We start from the raw sequence: 16,542 nt of genomic DNA on the forward strand, positions 1-16,542 counted from the left end.
ATGAAAAGTGATCATCAAAGTAAACACATCAACATTAAGTATTTAACCATAAGGGAAGTGTTAAAGAAAAAGTGGTCGAGCATTTAAAAATTGAATTGAAGATCGTTGATCCTTTGACTAAAGGGTTACGGCCATTGAAATTCAAGAATCATGTAAAGAAAATGGAACATAATTCCACCATGTAATGGTGCATACAGAGGGGTTTGATCCCTAAGCTTCACAGTGTTGGAGAGCTTAGAAATGCTAGTAATTGGAACAAAATGAGATCTTTCACAGTATCATCAATGGCCGGAGGCATTCACCCAATCCATGGGTTTTCGATTTTCTCGATCCAAGTGGTTTCCGCTTAATTATTTTGGATCGATTTCAATCTAACAAGCTTATGGTAGTGCAGAGTATGAAGATAGGATGACATGTAACTGATAAAATGAAAAGGTATGAACTAAATAGAATACTCATGGGTCATCAAATCATTGACGGATCCATGTGGTACCAAATTTGCAATTTCGAAAAGTCCATTTTGGTTTAGTTTTAGAAATTTGGCCCTTTTTACTTAGCAGTTCTAATTCTGTACATTCTCAATTTAATCTATGCATGTTTCTATTTAGGGTTACTTTTCTAAGCCAGATACTGTAAATGTGGATTCTTATTAATAATTAAAATAAATCAGGATGCAAATTTAGGATGGAGACAGAGTCAAACCTTTAGTCCTTTAACATCACCTCTACGATTGTATTATGGAACTGACTTGGACGGTTCAATTCGGTACTGCTTTTAAATTTTTCAGAATGATAATTTCTTTCCAACAACAGTTATACATTACAACGATGTAGTAACAAAGATTATACAGTTTGGCTAACCTAAAACTCATGTTTCTTCCTCTTACACTTGTTGCTCCCCAAACTATTATTGTCAATGAATGAACGAGACAAACAATAAATGGACTCAGTTTTACATTGGTTCTGTGAAGGGCGGAAGCATAGAGAAGGAAAAGAAAGATATATGAACAATAGAAAAGGGGGAAAGAATATTTCTGTATTACTTCCAGAAGGAACTCCAGTGATGATTTAGGCATTACCTAGCAAACGAGGGAAACCACCAAGTCAAAATTATGAATCATTTGCCTTTTCAACCTTCTGCTCTGCTTGATTATCGTTGCTCTCTTCCTGCTGTGTGCTTGGACTCTGTCCCTCCCTCGAAGATTTTTCTTCAGGTTGGGTGCTTAAAATCTGTCCGTCATTCAAAGATTTGCTGCTGTTTGCTTCCTCGACAGCATTGGGCTTCCCCTGTTGAATTAGAATTTTCCCCTCAACATTGTTAGTTCAGTGCACAAGTCGAAGTCATTTTCTTAAGTACTTTACATACCATAAAAGCATAAAGAAATAACAGAAGAAACAGTGTCTTCTACAGATATCACATTACATCAGCGATAATGGAGTTCTATAGATGCTATACCATTCGTCCAGAATACTGTGTCCACCAAAATGCATGTAACAATGACAGAATGGTTTGTGCTCGAGCAATGAAGAGAAGAACGCATATGACATGCACAAGTTCAAAAACATCATAATTGTACGGAAATTGCAGGAAGCAAAATTACAAACCACCAAGAAACGAAAAAAAAGCACAAAGATTAGTCATTTGTACCACCAAAACCTGGATTAAGGTGTATCAGACAAGAAAGGAATTGCATGATGCATAACGTCACTATGAAAATATGTATTCATCGAGAGAGCCATTGCGCATCTAGATAATATAAGTATCATAAATCAGGTTACCAATTAGTAATTTTACCAGTTGACTGCACAGACTAATATCAGCAACATTGTTGCTTCCCAAACTATTATTGTCAATGAATGTACGAGACAAACAATAAATGGACTCAGTTTTACATTGGTTCTGTGAGGGGCGGAAGCATAGAGAAGGAAAAGAAAGATATATGAACAATAGAAAAGGGGGAAAGAATATTTCTATATTGCTTCCAGAAGGAACTCCAGTGATGATTTAGGCATTACCTAGCAAACGAGGGAAACCACCAAGTCAAAATTATGAATCATTTGCCTTTTCAACCTTCTGCTCTGCTTGATTATCGTTGCTCTCTTCCAGCTGTGTGCTTGAACTCTGTCCCTCCCTCGAAGATTTTTCTTCAGGTTGGGTGCTTAAAATCTGTCCCTCGTTCAAAGCTTTACTGCTGTTTGCTTCCTCGACAGCGTTGGGCTTCCCCTGTTGAATTAGAATTCTCCCCTCAACATTGTTAGTACAGTGCAAGTTGTTTTCTTAAGTACTTCACATACCATAAAAGCATAAAGAAATAACAGAAGAAACAGTGTCTTCTACAGATATCACATTACATCAGCGATAATGGAGTTCTATAGATGCTATACCATTCGTCCAGAATACTGTGTCCACCAAAATGAATGTAACAATGACAGAATGGTTTGTGCTTGAGCAATGCAGAGAAGAACGCAAATGACATGCACAAGTTCGAAAACATCATAATTGTACGGAAATTGCAGGAAGCAAAATTACAAACCACCAAGAAACGAAAAAAAAGCACGAAGATTAGTCATTTGTACCACCGAAACCTGGATTAAGGTGTATCAGACAAGAAAGGAATTGCATGATGCATAACGTCACTATGAAAATATGTATTCATCGAGAGAGCCATTGTGCATCTAGATAATATAAGTATCATAAATCAGGTTACCAATTAGTAATTTTACCAGTTGACTGCACAGACTAATATCAGCAACAAAATGGTAAATCGACAGACGAAAAACAAAATAGAGTGAGTCACTTGATACTCACAGGAATACCAAAACTGTGGAACATAATGAGTCTTAACATGAATAGGGGAGTTTCTTGACTGACCTTGTTCCTGTCACGCCATCCTAGCCCAAATGGTCTAGGTAGCAAACTAATCTTCCTTAATGACGTGTCCTGTGAATCATGACTACTTCGAACTGGAGAAGAATCTTGCTGTGTTGATCTGCCATGACCACTCATACTCAGTATTATTACAAACAGGAAGCATGGAATGCTAATTTTCAAAATAGTTGCAAGGACTATCAATAGTCACCAAAAGAATGGAACAGTAGCATGCAAGTAAGATATCACCTAGGAAATAGAAATCTAAAAAATTACTGTATACCGTGGGGATGGTTGTCCTTTGTTTTGCCCAGACTGGGACTGCAAGGTAGCCTCCAACATAGATTCTGCCATGACCACCCTCTTTTCCATCTCAGCCAGGGCAGTAGTAGCTTCTTCATATTTCTCCTGTGCGTGGTGACCGCAGCAACATACAAGAGTTTAATTGTCAGAATCTCCAATGTAAAATTTTTGAAGTGTGCATCACAAGAAGAAAACTGCCCAGCCGATTGACCACATAAAGCACCGATTCACTAAATTATCGGTTCAATCAGTAGGCTACTAGTCAAACTATGAATCTAAATAAATCATACTTAACAAAAAATTGATGCATAAATATAATCACAAGTAATGCAATGCATAAAATATTATAGTAATAGGAGGATGCGTATGCTCTATCTATTCTGTTTTCATAAATCAAATCGAAGATATATTTCGAGTTATTTCTACCTTTCATGCTTCCCTATTAGTTTCCATTGACATCTACATTACTAAACCTTTTATCATTGGTGACCCATTCACCTACATGTGCAAATTCTTAAATAGAACACCAGCGCTTAACATGACGAAGAAAAACAAAAAAAAAACTACTCATCCACGAAAAATAGGAATAAAAAGATATCACCATATAGTAGAGAGCCCAGATCGTACTTTTCTATCATTATTAGTCATGGCATGCGGACAAGTTGAATTCACTGACTGACTTGTTTTTTGTTTGAGTTTTATTTTCTATTTCTTGCGAAAAATCATCCCTTCGGTTTTACAGTGGACCAAACCAGATACGTAGTGTGATCAATTCAGTTCTCCTATTTCACAGATAGTAACAGACCAATTCTGCACGAAAGTAATTGATTTTTCTCTTACCAGTTCAATTAGGTTCTCGCCAAATCAATACCGAACCGAATTGTTCCAACCCCTAACTACAACCGAGTCATCAGAACACGCACCGGACATACATGAGTTTGGAAATGATCATTCAGCATTCTTCTGGTGATCTAGGGAGAAGAAAATGGACGGTTTTCTGAAAATATTATTTTTTGTAGGATTTTCTCTCCTCTTCTTTTCCTTGTCATGGTATATAAGAGTATTAGAAAAAATTATAGAGCCAAAGAAACTTCTTCGTTAATAACTCATATTTATTGCCTCGTCTATATAACCAATCCTTGCTTTACCTGTCCTTTCCTAGAAGGAAATTTTCTGGAACTATACTAGAGTCGTCTTCTAATTTATTTTTCCTGAACAAGGTATAAAACCTAATACATTTACATAGAGTGATCTGCATATTAAGAGTAAATCTAAGCATGTACGTAGCAAAAAAAAAAAACACTTCTAAAATTTAATAGTGAGGGAATTAAAAAATTCACACAGCAGAACGCATAATCTAATAGGATTTAGCATGCAAATATCTCACAGGAGAAAGAAACCTGAAGCACTTGAACAGCATATCTTTGAGCAGCAGCATCTTTCTCAGCAAATCTGCGAGCATCCTCTGTCACCCTCTGTTCTTGTTCGACCCTCATCAAAATCTGTGAACGAAATAAAAGATGCATGCCATGATTAACAAAGGAATAACAGGAGACAATCATGAGTGACATCATCGAATATATAGCACAATGCTACCTGAAGCATGGCATTTTCTTGTTCCTGCTTATCAGCAAGGGTTCGTTGTAGCTTTGTGACCTCTCGCTCTAATTGCTCAACCTAAATTTAAAAGCAGAAAATCAGACATCAGTCGGATGATTAAAAGAAAATCTATTATTGATACAAATATCAAAACCAAATCACAGAAAATTTTGTAAGCAGACTTTTACGGCTGAAATTAAAAAATGACACTTTTCTCCTTATTCCCATGCTAAAAGAACCTTGTATATTATTCTGAAAAGGAAGAAAACATTAACACAGCTCAAATTCTGCTAAATATTTATGATAAGCACCATGTCAGAACCCTACAAAATTAAATAAAAACAGATGCAGCACCAGCAGGATTGAATTTACGGCATGCTCTTTAGCCAACAGTTACGGTGGAGAATGGGATTAATTCAAGAAGGGTTAAGCCCAAGATTTGTGGAGAAAGAAAGCTGTCAGCCTATCAATCTCAGCAAGATTTTTCAGTGAGTACTAGAATAAAGAGGCTGGAAGACAGGTTATGATAGAATGTAGGAAGAAGTTTCGACTGAAAATGAAAAGACTCAGGTCGGACACAAAGATTGAGGAGAAAATAGGACAACGAAGGAACATAAGAGAAACGTCAAGCTGAGATAAAATATTTGACAAAGAAAAATGCAACTAATAGCAGATGATTATCATATTACACTGCCATGACATGATAAATAACTTCGAGGGACACTTCCATATAAAACTTAAATGTTATTTTAATCTAAGTGGACAATATAATTCTAGGGTTACAAAGTGATTTTGACAACTCTGACCACATAATAGCTACTGTATAAAAAATAAAGAAGATATATACAATCGCTATACAACTTATTGGATCAAAGATATTGTAATTAATGACATTGTGAATCCGAGATATATATTTCCTGAGTCTATGATGATGCTATATAAAAAAAAAAAAAAAAAAATCATGCTAATACACAATTAAGTCAACTAAACACCATGTCCTCTATAACTATTGTAAAAGATATTTTCCAAAAAACAAGCATTTAGCTAAATATACCATATGCAAGCTAATATAGCTTCTTACTTACCGTTGCACTCAATTGCCGCCGGTTATCCTGCTTAACCATCTCCATTAATGCTGTTTCAAGTTCTTCAGCTCTGTAAAAGAAAGTAAGAAAAAAATTGGAATATCAGTACTTCATAAATTAAGACTCGTCATTTTCCCCAGAAGAAAAAGAAATGAAAAAAAAGGGAAAACTTTCTACCTAAAATGAACCCCTGGACATTTTAAGATTTATCTCTAGACCATGAACATGAAATTTTTATCTTGTCACGGAAGACTTTCAAACGAGAGAAAAGCATCACTAACAATCTGCCCAGAATTTCCAATTTTTTTAATAGGTAATCAAATATTTTATTAATCACAGAAGTGTATTATCAATTTATACAAACAAGAAACAACAAAAAATTGTACAACCCGTCTATACAAGTAGTAGCCACAGCATTAAACCAAGTATACAATATCAAATAAAACAATTATTTAATCTACTCTGCTGTCCATGTGATCATCAAAAGAGCGATTCTTTCTCTCCCTCCATACACACACAATACAATGCATCCTGAAATAAGATCCCAAATAAACTTACTATCCTTATTACAAAATTTTCTCCTCTATGCTTTCAATACATACTCCATACGCCGTGAAAACACTCAATCCATGTGTTAAGAAGTTAGAATATTTTTCCGAAAGGAATGGGCACTATCACAATGAAGGAACAAGTGATCAATCGTCTCCATATTCCTCCTACATATATAACACCACTATGTAACATAAAACCCCTTATTTGGAGGTTATCCACCGCTAACACTTGCTCCCTCACAACCGTCTATAGTAAAAATGTCATCCGATGGGGCAGTTTACCTTGTGATGGGGAAGGAGCTCTCCACGGGTCCCAATAAGGATTTAAAATAAGTGTCAACTGAGAAAATACCATCCCGTGCCAACCTCCACCTGCTACAATCACTCTCCTACCCTGATGTGCACCTCATACAAAGAGGTTAGAAGCAGCGCATAATCATCCAACTCCTAGTCCTACAAACCCTTCCCAAAAACAATGTTCCAATTGAGACTCCCATTATGTATATGTAAAACTTCATTCACCATGGCAAATGACATCAAAACGATACAATACAGAAAAGGAAACCCCTCTTAACTGCCGATTTTCACACCAACAATCTTCCCAAAATTTGATAGTATTGTCATTCCCCACCACAAACGTCAATCTATCCCGAAAGTCTCTCCACCCTCCTCGGATATACCTCCACTTATCTCCAAATCCACATCGCCTGAGCATATACAAAAGGAATCTCAAGTTCACATGATCATAGGCTTTCTGAATATCAAGCTTACATAATATCCTTGGAACTCCTATACGCAATCTTGAGTCAATACATTCATTTGCTGAAGTACGGAATCTAATATCTAGCGTCCTTTGACAAAAGCATTTTGAAATTTAGACAACACTTCCCCAACACCTTTTTTAATCTATTTACCAGTACGTTTGCAATAATCTTGTACACCTCATTTACTAAACTGATGGGACGAAAGTTTTTAATATCCGACGCTCCCAGTTTTTTTGGAATCAACACAATAAATGTAGCATTAGAACTTTCTCGAAGAGAAGTTCCTGCCACACTGAAAGGAATAAGTAGACATCCACACAATGTCCCATCGCACCACTTCCCAACAAACCTTATCAAATGAGAAAGAGAATCCGTCCAGTCCTTGGACCTTATCATCATTCATACTGAACATAACCTCCTAATCTCATCCTTCCCAAATGGTCTCTCTAACCAACTAGCATCTTCCTCAGTAATAGTAGAAAAATCTAACCCCTCCAACTCGGGTCTCCAATGAAACTGCCCCTAATAAAGATTTTGATAGAAACTCACCATTTGGGTCCCAATATCCTATGGATCCTTATAAGTAACTCCATCTACCTCCTACATAATAATAGAATTGTTACGCCTGTTGGAATTAGCGACCCGATGGAAAAAGAATAAACGGTAGGAAGAAGCGGCCTAATGTTAATATCATAAGTATCAAAGCGAAATGGCTATTACATGTAAGGAAAAAAAAATGTTTTTTTCTTGTTTTAGTAAGGAAATATGATAAAAGCAGGTATATGAAACAAAAGATGCACTACTTCCTAGATAAGTCTTAGTCATATAGTAATCCCTTGTTTGATCGCCATTTTTTACAAAATACATTTTTCTATATTTTTTTCAACCACATTCTTGAATAAAATATTATTATATGCAAACCCTAAAACTTTTCCTTATATTTAATCACACATTCTATATCAATCTACTATTCAAAAATGCACTCTTAGAATTTTAACGGGACTCAAACGAATGATAAGAGTTGAACGCAAGGACGGGACCGGGCTAGAGGACTCTCTATCGTCCCCATCGTCCTCCTCTTCCTTTACTTCCTTCTCCAACAAGCAAACCGTAAAAAGAGTCTTGTATAGGCTGGGTAAAAAAAGCCTCCAACCCGTCGCGCTTAATCACTAAGTTCAGTCTCAAGCTACTAGAGGGAGAATTCCGTCTATTGCTCCTTACCCTATTGGTTATAGAGACTCTTCCCAGTGCCTTTCACCCTCTTTCTAGTGACTCGGGAGCTGATCTGATAAATGCACTTCAAAGGGAGGGAATTTACATTACCATGTTGGTATGACCGAGCATAAAAGATTTTGAGACAAATAGTTGAGTTGATGAAAATAAGCCTAATATCACTTTAGTTCACTTGCAGGGAAAAGAAATTGAAAAATCAAGAGGGCAATACAAGTTATGAGAGATCATACGAGTATACTCGGAATTTGGTATTGTTTGGCAGAAGTCTTTGGAGGTTGAAATGCATGATTAGATTAAACAGCATCGATGGATTGAGAATGATTAACCCAAAAGCTGAATATACGATATATGGAGTCTATAAAATAATTATTTATACTCGTGTTCCATTAACTTGTTTACTTTTTATGACTGAAATATTTACTCTGAGCAAACATTGAACTACATACATCAAGCTGAGTATAATTGTCTTGGATATAATTAAATTTATATTTTACTTGATACGAGAAAGAATAGAGATTTAAGTTTGAAATTGTTTGGTAAGTGAAGATATTACACTTATCTTGACCATCAAAAGTAGCCTTTGAGAGTATTATTATGAGTTTAATACTTGATTATGCTTGTTTATTGATTGTCTTAGGAGAAACCCTGGTATTGGACGAGAATTGATGAAAATAAGCAACAATTGATCAAAAGGAATAAAGTTGGACATATTCTAGAAGTTGTGGACCAAAGAATCAAATTTGGAAAAGTTAAAAGGACCTCAATTATAATATTTAAGGACTCAATCTGAAAATAAAAAAGAAATATGGACCAAATTGCACATGTAAAAGATAACTTCAAGCAATTCAGGAAATCCTAATTTGACCACAACTATGGTTCCATATCCTACTGGAACTTCATTTTAGACTTAAATTAAGGTGTACAAAATGGATTTTCTTTTAAATAAAATGGGAGACTAGAGATACATTCTTAATGCTAAAGACACATCCTTAAATATAAATTCAGATTTGCACCTAAGTTTGGGAGTGACCTGCCCCAGCTCATAACTCATCTGGAGAACGAATTGGGCCCCTGTGTTGCTAATCTACTAGTTAATTCAAAACCTGGGTGTTTTAACCCCATTTAACTAGCGTTGAAATCGATTGGGAATTTGAAATGATGACACATCACAAACCACTTTAACTCAAGAAGCTCTGCTTTGCTGCAGATCCACTCCAATTTCATTTTAAACCTCCCTTTGACCCATTCTCTTTGATTCTGATTATGGGGCATTCAATGCCACTTGATGTAGACCAAAAAGAAAGAGGCTTTCCTGTGGAATGGGAAAGTAGCCACCTCTTCATTCTCCTTTAGCTGATTCAGATATTGAATCGTCTCTCTTAGAGAGAGGTGCACAAGCTCTCCCTTTGACTCAATGGTGAAGATTGAAAAACACAATTGGCATGGAGATATACAATCAATCAAGGAAAATTTGAAGATCTTTTTAGGGAATTGGGTACCAAAGAACAACAATAACTTTAATTAATTCTTTAATCATTGTACTGAACTCAGCGATTTTTTTCATCCCTTTGTTATTTAGTTCCACTATTAGAATTGGTTAAATTCCTTGTTAGGATGAACAAAGTAACTTATATTAATATTTGTTTAATTCAATGGATTTCATGCCAATTTAATTATGTATTAATTACTTATTGTTTGCTAAATTGACATCAAATTGCTTGATCACCGATCACCGATTGCATGATTTAAGGATATTATTGTTTCACCATTAGAAGAGACATATTTATTTAGTTCATACAATAAGTAACATAAGTTTTCATAAGAGATCTAGAGATACTTTTATAGCTTATGCAACGATAATTGAATTATTAAAATTGAATACTTTTATATGTAAATGAATTTACATACACATATAGTAAATACGTACATGTAATTAGAGTTAGTTTTGTTCAAGAGAGAATATTAACTAAAAATTAATTAATTTGATTGTTATACACTGGGAAGCACCGACACACTGGTGTCGACGTATCAGTGTTCGATAGTAACACCAGTACGTCTCCTACGTCGATGATGCATGTCGAAGGTCCTTTGCGGCATGTCGGAGAAGAAATGAAGTCGATGGTTAAGGAAGAATAGTTTCATTGAAAATAGCAAGAAAAATCAATGGATGCCGCGCTGATGAAGAAGAAAATGCAAAGACGGGTGAGGAGGAAGAAATGCAGAGATAGCTGAGGAAGAAGAAATGAAGAAGAGGTGTGTTTTTATAGATTTTGAAAATGAAGGGGCATTTGTATAGGTTTTGAAAATGAAGAGAAGTGCGAAGAGAATAAACTTCATTATTGAAAACCACTTTTCAATTTGAATATGTTAGGTTGGGCCCCAAAACATTAAATGGTCTGCAAATTATACTTTTCTTATATTTATCTGATAGGCTTTCTTTTCCAGTTCTGCCTGTAACAAACCAAAAAGTATATTTTTATGTGGATCATTTTTTTTACTTTAGAATATTATATGATGCAAATTATTAAAAAAAAAAAAAAATTATTATTACTGTAGATTATTAAATTAAAAAACTAAAAAAATAATAATTCAATCAATGTGTTGACAACATATCATGTCAGAATATTTTCAAAAAATCACGTGTCGAACATTCGTGTCCGTATCCGTATCCATGTCAGTGCTTCTTAGGTTATACACATGAAAAAAGGACAGAATGAAATTGGATTAAACAAATTTTTAAGTGAAATCAGAATTCCTAACCACTAAATTTCCCCGGTCTTCCACAACCTCGTTAAATTAGATTAAATTAGAATAATTTAGTTAGAAACATAACACTTGAATTTGATAATTGGTTACTAAATAAATTTAGATTGAAGCTAGATCAGGATAAAATTAGTAAATACTTAGTCTGTGTGGATATAATATTTGGACTCAAAATCCATTTTATTACTTGTCACGATCCATACACTTGTGAAATCAATCGATTAGAATCAAGGGGCGATGAGGGCCTTATTAATTGAGTAAGATGATGAGAATGTGGATAGGCCTGTTGGGGTTCCTTTCCCCACTATGGAATCGGGAATGGAACAAAAATTGCAGAACTTCTCAAGGAAAAAAACACTGTAAACATGACCTAGAAACATTCTAAAGTCCAGTCGAGGCATGGCTACCCCCCTTCCTCTGCATTGAGTCGTAACTGCCTATTTCGATAGGGACAGAAAGTGCGGAGTAGGAGATCAGTTCGATGTTTTAAGAATGATAAAACTAAGTTTTGTTTTATAATCAACACAAAAGAAATGTCAAGTTTGAAAAATTGAACGGCGTGTTCAATCATCCAGAGCAGAGAAACAATAATCAACAGAAGAAACAATAGAACAAAATCTTATTACTAATAAATCTGGGATCAGCTATTATTTTTTTGCCGCTCTGTTTGACCAAAAAAAAATGAAAAGAAAAAAGATGGAGATTCATTTGGTGACGAGTTAGTTTCTCTACCAAGAACACCTAACTATGATTGAAATGAGCTATTTTTCACATAATGGTTTCAACCAAATATTATTGTACTCACCTGAGCTCAGCTGATCGTTTTTCCTCCAGTAACTTGCACAACTCAACCTTCAGCCACACCACCTGAACAAAGTTGATAAATGCACCAGTTAAGTTTTGTTGAGGCCAAGAAGAACAATCATGTTGACACTCCTTGACCAGCTCAAATCAATACAGAATACTTGAGACAATCTATGGACCACGTACACTTTTTGCTTAACTTCTTTGGTCAGTGAGAGAGAGAGAGACGAGGTGTTTCTTAACTTCTTTGGTCAGTGAGAGAGAGAGAGAGACGAGGTGTTTGGGGGAGGGAGGGGGGGGGGGGGCAAAGAATCAATAACAAAGTGACATAAAGCACCAGAATTTGAGCATCAAATAAATGATAGTACATGAAAAGAGAGTATAAGTCAGCAGATGGAGATTACAAGCGTGCATGAAAAGATCATACAATAAGCTACCTGCTCTTGAAGATCTTTAGAAGAATCTATCTCCACATCCCCATTCAAGCTCATATCTAGGTAGGCTGTGTCACCATTTGTCTTAGCAGCCAATTCTTCTGTTTTATCAGTTCCTACCATAATGGAATCAGGATCATGTTTGTAACTATAAAGCCTTGAAGCTAGACCCTTCGTGTCCTTCCAAACTCGTACTCCCTTCAATCTTTCTTCAAGTGCAGCTCTGACAGCTGGTCGTTGTTTATTTCTGAGTTCTTGTAATTGTGTTTCATGAACATTTTGGTAACCCATGCAAGCAGTCAAGACAAGTTGACTGCTATCAAATGTCGAGCCAGCTAGTGATTGCAGCAGCGTGACTGCATCTCCAGCATCCTTGGTTGTAACCAATGCAGGTCCTGCACAAGACTAAATATAATTATGCTTTATCCCCTGTATAACACAATCACAGACGTAATATGTATCTAAACCACTTGCAGATGATGGACTTGTTGAAGTTTACGAATTCGTAAACCAAAGATATTGCTAACCCAGTACCATATGACTCCATTAAAGCAAGTGCTGTACGGAATAGCATAACACGATTCCCTTCATAGAGAAGCACATCCCAGACTCTAAGAACTGGAAGCAAATAAAAACTCATCAGGTTCCAGAGTTACGTAAAAAGACAACATCAACACTAATAAGGAGAATCAGAATACAGAGGCTCCTAAAAGGATCAACTCTGATCAAGCATTAGAAGATAATAATAAAATTTTGGTCAATATCTTGCATGATTGAGATAAGAACCTGACCACTTTCCCAAGGAAGCATATTCACAAATACCGAGAGGAACCACGGCCCGGTCACCCATGCCACCTGTACTCCCAGGTAATCCAGATGGTTTACTGCAGCAAACGTATATTTAATGAGAAGCAAAAATACATGATTGACATAAATCATTTCTGGGAAAGCTAATGGTAACTAATAGAGAGAGAGAGAGAGAGAGATAGAAACCCAATTTTGGAAATTTTTCACGCACCAACTCCTCAAGAACAAGTTGATCAACCTAACAAGAAATAATTTGACCACAAAAAAATTAATAAAATCTTATGTGCTGCTTTGACAGGATATTTAGTTCAAGAGGAAACTCATATTCAAAATGAATCTACTGAAAGAGCTGCCAAGCAAAAGACAATGTGCAACAATTACCTGAGATTCTAACATTTCTTCTGAATAGTAGCCATCAAAATAGTCATCTATAATGCCCGTTAAAGTCCTGGAAGGAAAACATAAGCAAAAGAAAGAAATTTTGGATTCAGTCAAGCCCAACACATTAACAGAATGCACAACTCTAAGGATGTCGCAGACAGAAAGTGAGAAAGTATGTTCTGCTCTTATAACTTTATAAAATTGTACGCATGACTATTAGGAATTTTCGTCAACAGATAGAAAGTGACACAAAAAATGATTATTTTTAACCAAGATAAACACCTACCAAAATGCATTTTCCTCTGGCATCAGAAGCAGTAATAAGCCAGCAAAGAAATTCATAGCCTGCAGAAAAATTATAAAAAAGCATCAGTAATGCACTAGACACTGATTTTATATAAAGCATGATAAGATAATTGGAAACAGGCAAGCCCAGAGATGTAGATTGAAAATTATTGCTGCAGTAGAAAATAAATAGCTTGCCATTAGATATTTCCAATCTAAGAGTAGTGCAGGGTAACAATTTATATAATCAAGCTCCTTCCTTCAATACCAGGACTCTTTGGTATGGGTGACAGATAAAATAGACACACTGGTACCGCATGGATAAAAGAGAGTGATATTGATGGTGTTGATCCAGTGATTTTAAATCAGAAATGCAATATATCAGCTAACAGCACTTCTCAAAATACATACGTTCCAGAAAAACAATTTACTTGGTAAAAGCAGGGACAGAACAAAGATAATTGTGCGCACAATTTTTCATTTTCGAACAAGTGTTTGAAGATCATCTAACCCTTTTCACTCAATGATCAAACCATGGGGCATCTAGAGATAACAATTATCTTAAGTTTGGGAATGGTTTTAGTAAATTAATGAAAACAAATGAGAACAGCAATACTGAAGGGAATCCTTTATTTTCTTAAGTGCAATAATCTATTAATCTAGAATACCTGGCAGTAGCCAACGGAGGGATTATGCCTAGCATAAGCTGTAAGTAAACGCCTCAAAGCATTTCTTCCATCCTCATCCAAAGCAGGATGGCCAGGAAATGTACGAGGCAAATCCTGCATATATAGAAATAATGTTAGGCTTCTGGAGGCATTGAACTAAAATAAACAAAATAACTTTGGATAATGAAGTGAAAACACAAATTCAAAAACAGAAATTCATAAATAAACCTTCTCAATCTGTCCTTTCCATTTCTCAGTTACATCTGAATTTGACTTGTGACCGTTGTCATCCAATTCCGTTGATCTACTTTCCAAGTTGTTACCAGAAACTGCATCTGGAGCAAGCAATTCTTGGTAATATTTTTCCACCCGGCGTATTCTCACACCCACAAAAGCTTGCCAAAGCTGTAAATCCAAGATAAAAAGAGTAAACAACGATTATGCAAGCAAAAATGAAGAAAAGAAAACAAAAGAATGTTCAATCTACACCTCTCCCCTTAAAGCCATTGGGACTCCCCCATGAACAAGGCATTCCAATTCTTCCTTCCAAGGAGGCTGAAAATCTGGATTAGCTGAATCACCAGCAGCACCCATGGCTGGGACACTGATACTGTCAGTTGAAGAGATGTCTAGATTGGGATCTGATTCTGACCTCTCCAAATCATAAAATTCTTCATCGGAGTCCTCTTCAGGTGCTCCTTTGCTGGGTCTAGTTTCATCAATTGTAGGAAGATGTTTTCCAGTTCCAGAGTCCACCTCATTTTTTATCGAGTTAACCTTCTTTTTCACACGAGCACTCATTATATCCTCTATAACACGAAGAGATGGTCTGATCTCCATCCATAATTGAACTCGATGAACTTTTATCTCTGGTCCAGATTGCACCTCTTTCTTTTCTTCAGATGAACTGTCAGAATTAGGCTTCTTACAAGTAGAATCATCAGCTTCATCATTGTTCTCAACACTAGAATCAGCTTTGAACTTGGTTGATTCAATATTCAACTTTAAATTATTTTCAGGTAACTTGTCCACGTGCAACTGAGCAGACTCAGCTTGCCTTTCCAAAAAGTCATTCCACCTATCTGACCTCTCCTCCTCTTCCTCCTAAAGCCATCATAAAAGTGCAATATTTATACTGATTAATGAGTATACTCAACAGTGGAAGTGGAAGTGGAAATAAGCAGTGTCGGCTAATTTTATTTTATTTTAGCATCCAAGGAGAAGGTTCAAAGAGAAAAGAAACCTTGTAGATATTAGCATATTCACGGTATCTTTGCAAGTGCTGAGGTCTCACTGCAAACCCATATGCATCCCTGTTAAAGAAAATGTTGAGATATTTAGAGATTCTAAGATTTTTTTTCCAGTGACTACATATGAAGATGTTCATTGAGACCATAATTATAAAAAATAAAAATAAATAAATAAAAAATAAATAAATAAACCTTATTGAAAAGAAAATCAACATGGCAGCAATACTATGCATATATTCATGTATTTCTAGGATGCAAAAAAAAGTTCACATAAAATTTATGGTTTTTATACACCTATCATCAGCCTCTAAAGATTCTGAACTCAGATTACTCATCAACATATTTCACAATGAAACGGAAATTTTGCTATCCGCATTAGCATTACATCCAGCATTGACTAAATTACTCCACCTCATCTCAAATTTCACGGTTAGGCCTCAAAGCTTTAATTCATAAAAGTTGAAAAAGTGGTAAGAATCCCAAGTACAAAACATTACTAGTAAACGTCGTTGCCAAAAGAATCAATAAGTTTGATCCACAAAAAACTTTGTTCTTTTAAGGTCCATTAAACAAAAGAAAAAGAAGGGATTATAAGTCAAATCAATACTATACTATGATTGAGTTATTTTTTTAAATTGAAGAAAATAAAGCACTAAAAACACTCTTTAGGAATATTCAATTTAATCAATATTAAAGAATCATCCTCATAAATAAACACAAAAGGCAAAATTCCAAGAATCCCTTTCA

General features: G+C 35.6%; 1 protein-coding gene across 2 annotated transcripts; it reads right to left on the reverse strand.

Moving 5' to 3' along the window:
- Positions 1–748: 748 nt before the first annotated feature.
- Positions 749–16,347, reverse strand: LOC111395843 (TBC1 domain family member 2B-like). Of its 2 annotated transcripts, XM_023022031.1 has the most exons (18): positions 15,789–16,347; positions 15,035–15,649; positions 14,774–14,950; positions 14,546–14,659; positions 13,879–13,937; positions 13,593–13,659; positions 13,398–13,449; positions 13,196–13,288; positions 12,939–13,022; positions 12,408–12,799; positions 11,972–12,033; positions 5,856–5,925; positions 4,768–4,848; positions 4,572–4,673; positions 3,152–3,276; positions 2,872–2,989; positions 1,825–2,223; positions 749–887 (listed from the first exon to the last, which is right to left on the reverse strand). In XM_023022031.1, exons 1-17 carry the CDS (start codon positions 16,026–16,028, stop codon positions 2,047–2,049), a joined length of 2,628 nt encoding a protein of 875 aa, XP_022877799.1. In that variant the 5' UTR covers positions 16,029–16,347; the 3' UTR covers positions 749–887; positions 1,825–2,046. The 2 variants fall into 2 exon arrangements, with proteins under 2 accessions (XP_022877799.1, XP_022877801.1); XM_023022033.1 differs by lacking the exon at positions 1,825–2,223 and having other exon boundaries at positions 749–1,286; positions 3,152–3,289.
- Positions 16,348–16,542: the final 195 nt, after the last annotated feature.

This window comes from Olea europaea, chromosome 6, assembly GCF_002742605.1.
Source record: "Olea europaea var. sylvestris chromosome 6, O_europaea_v1, whole genome shotgun sequence".
Taxonomy (NCBI): Eukaryota; Viridiplantae; Streptophyta; class Magnoliopsida; order Lamiales; family Oleaceae; genus Olea; species Olea europaea.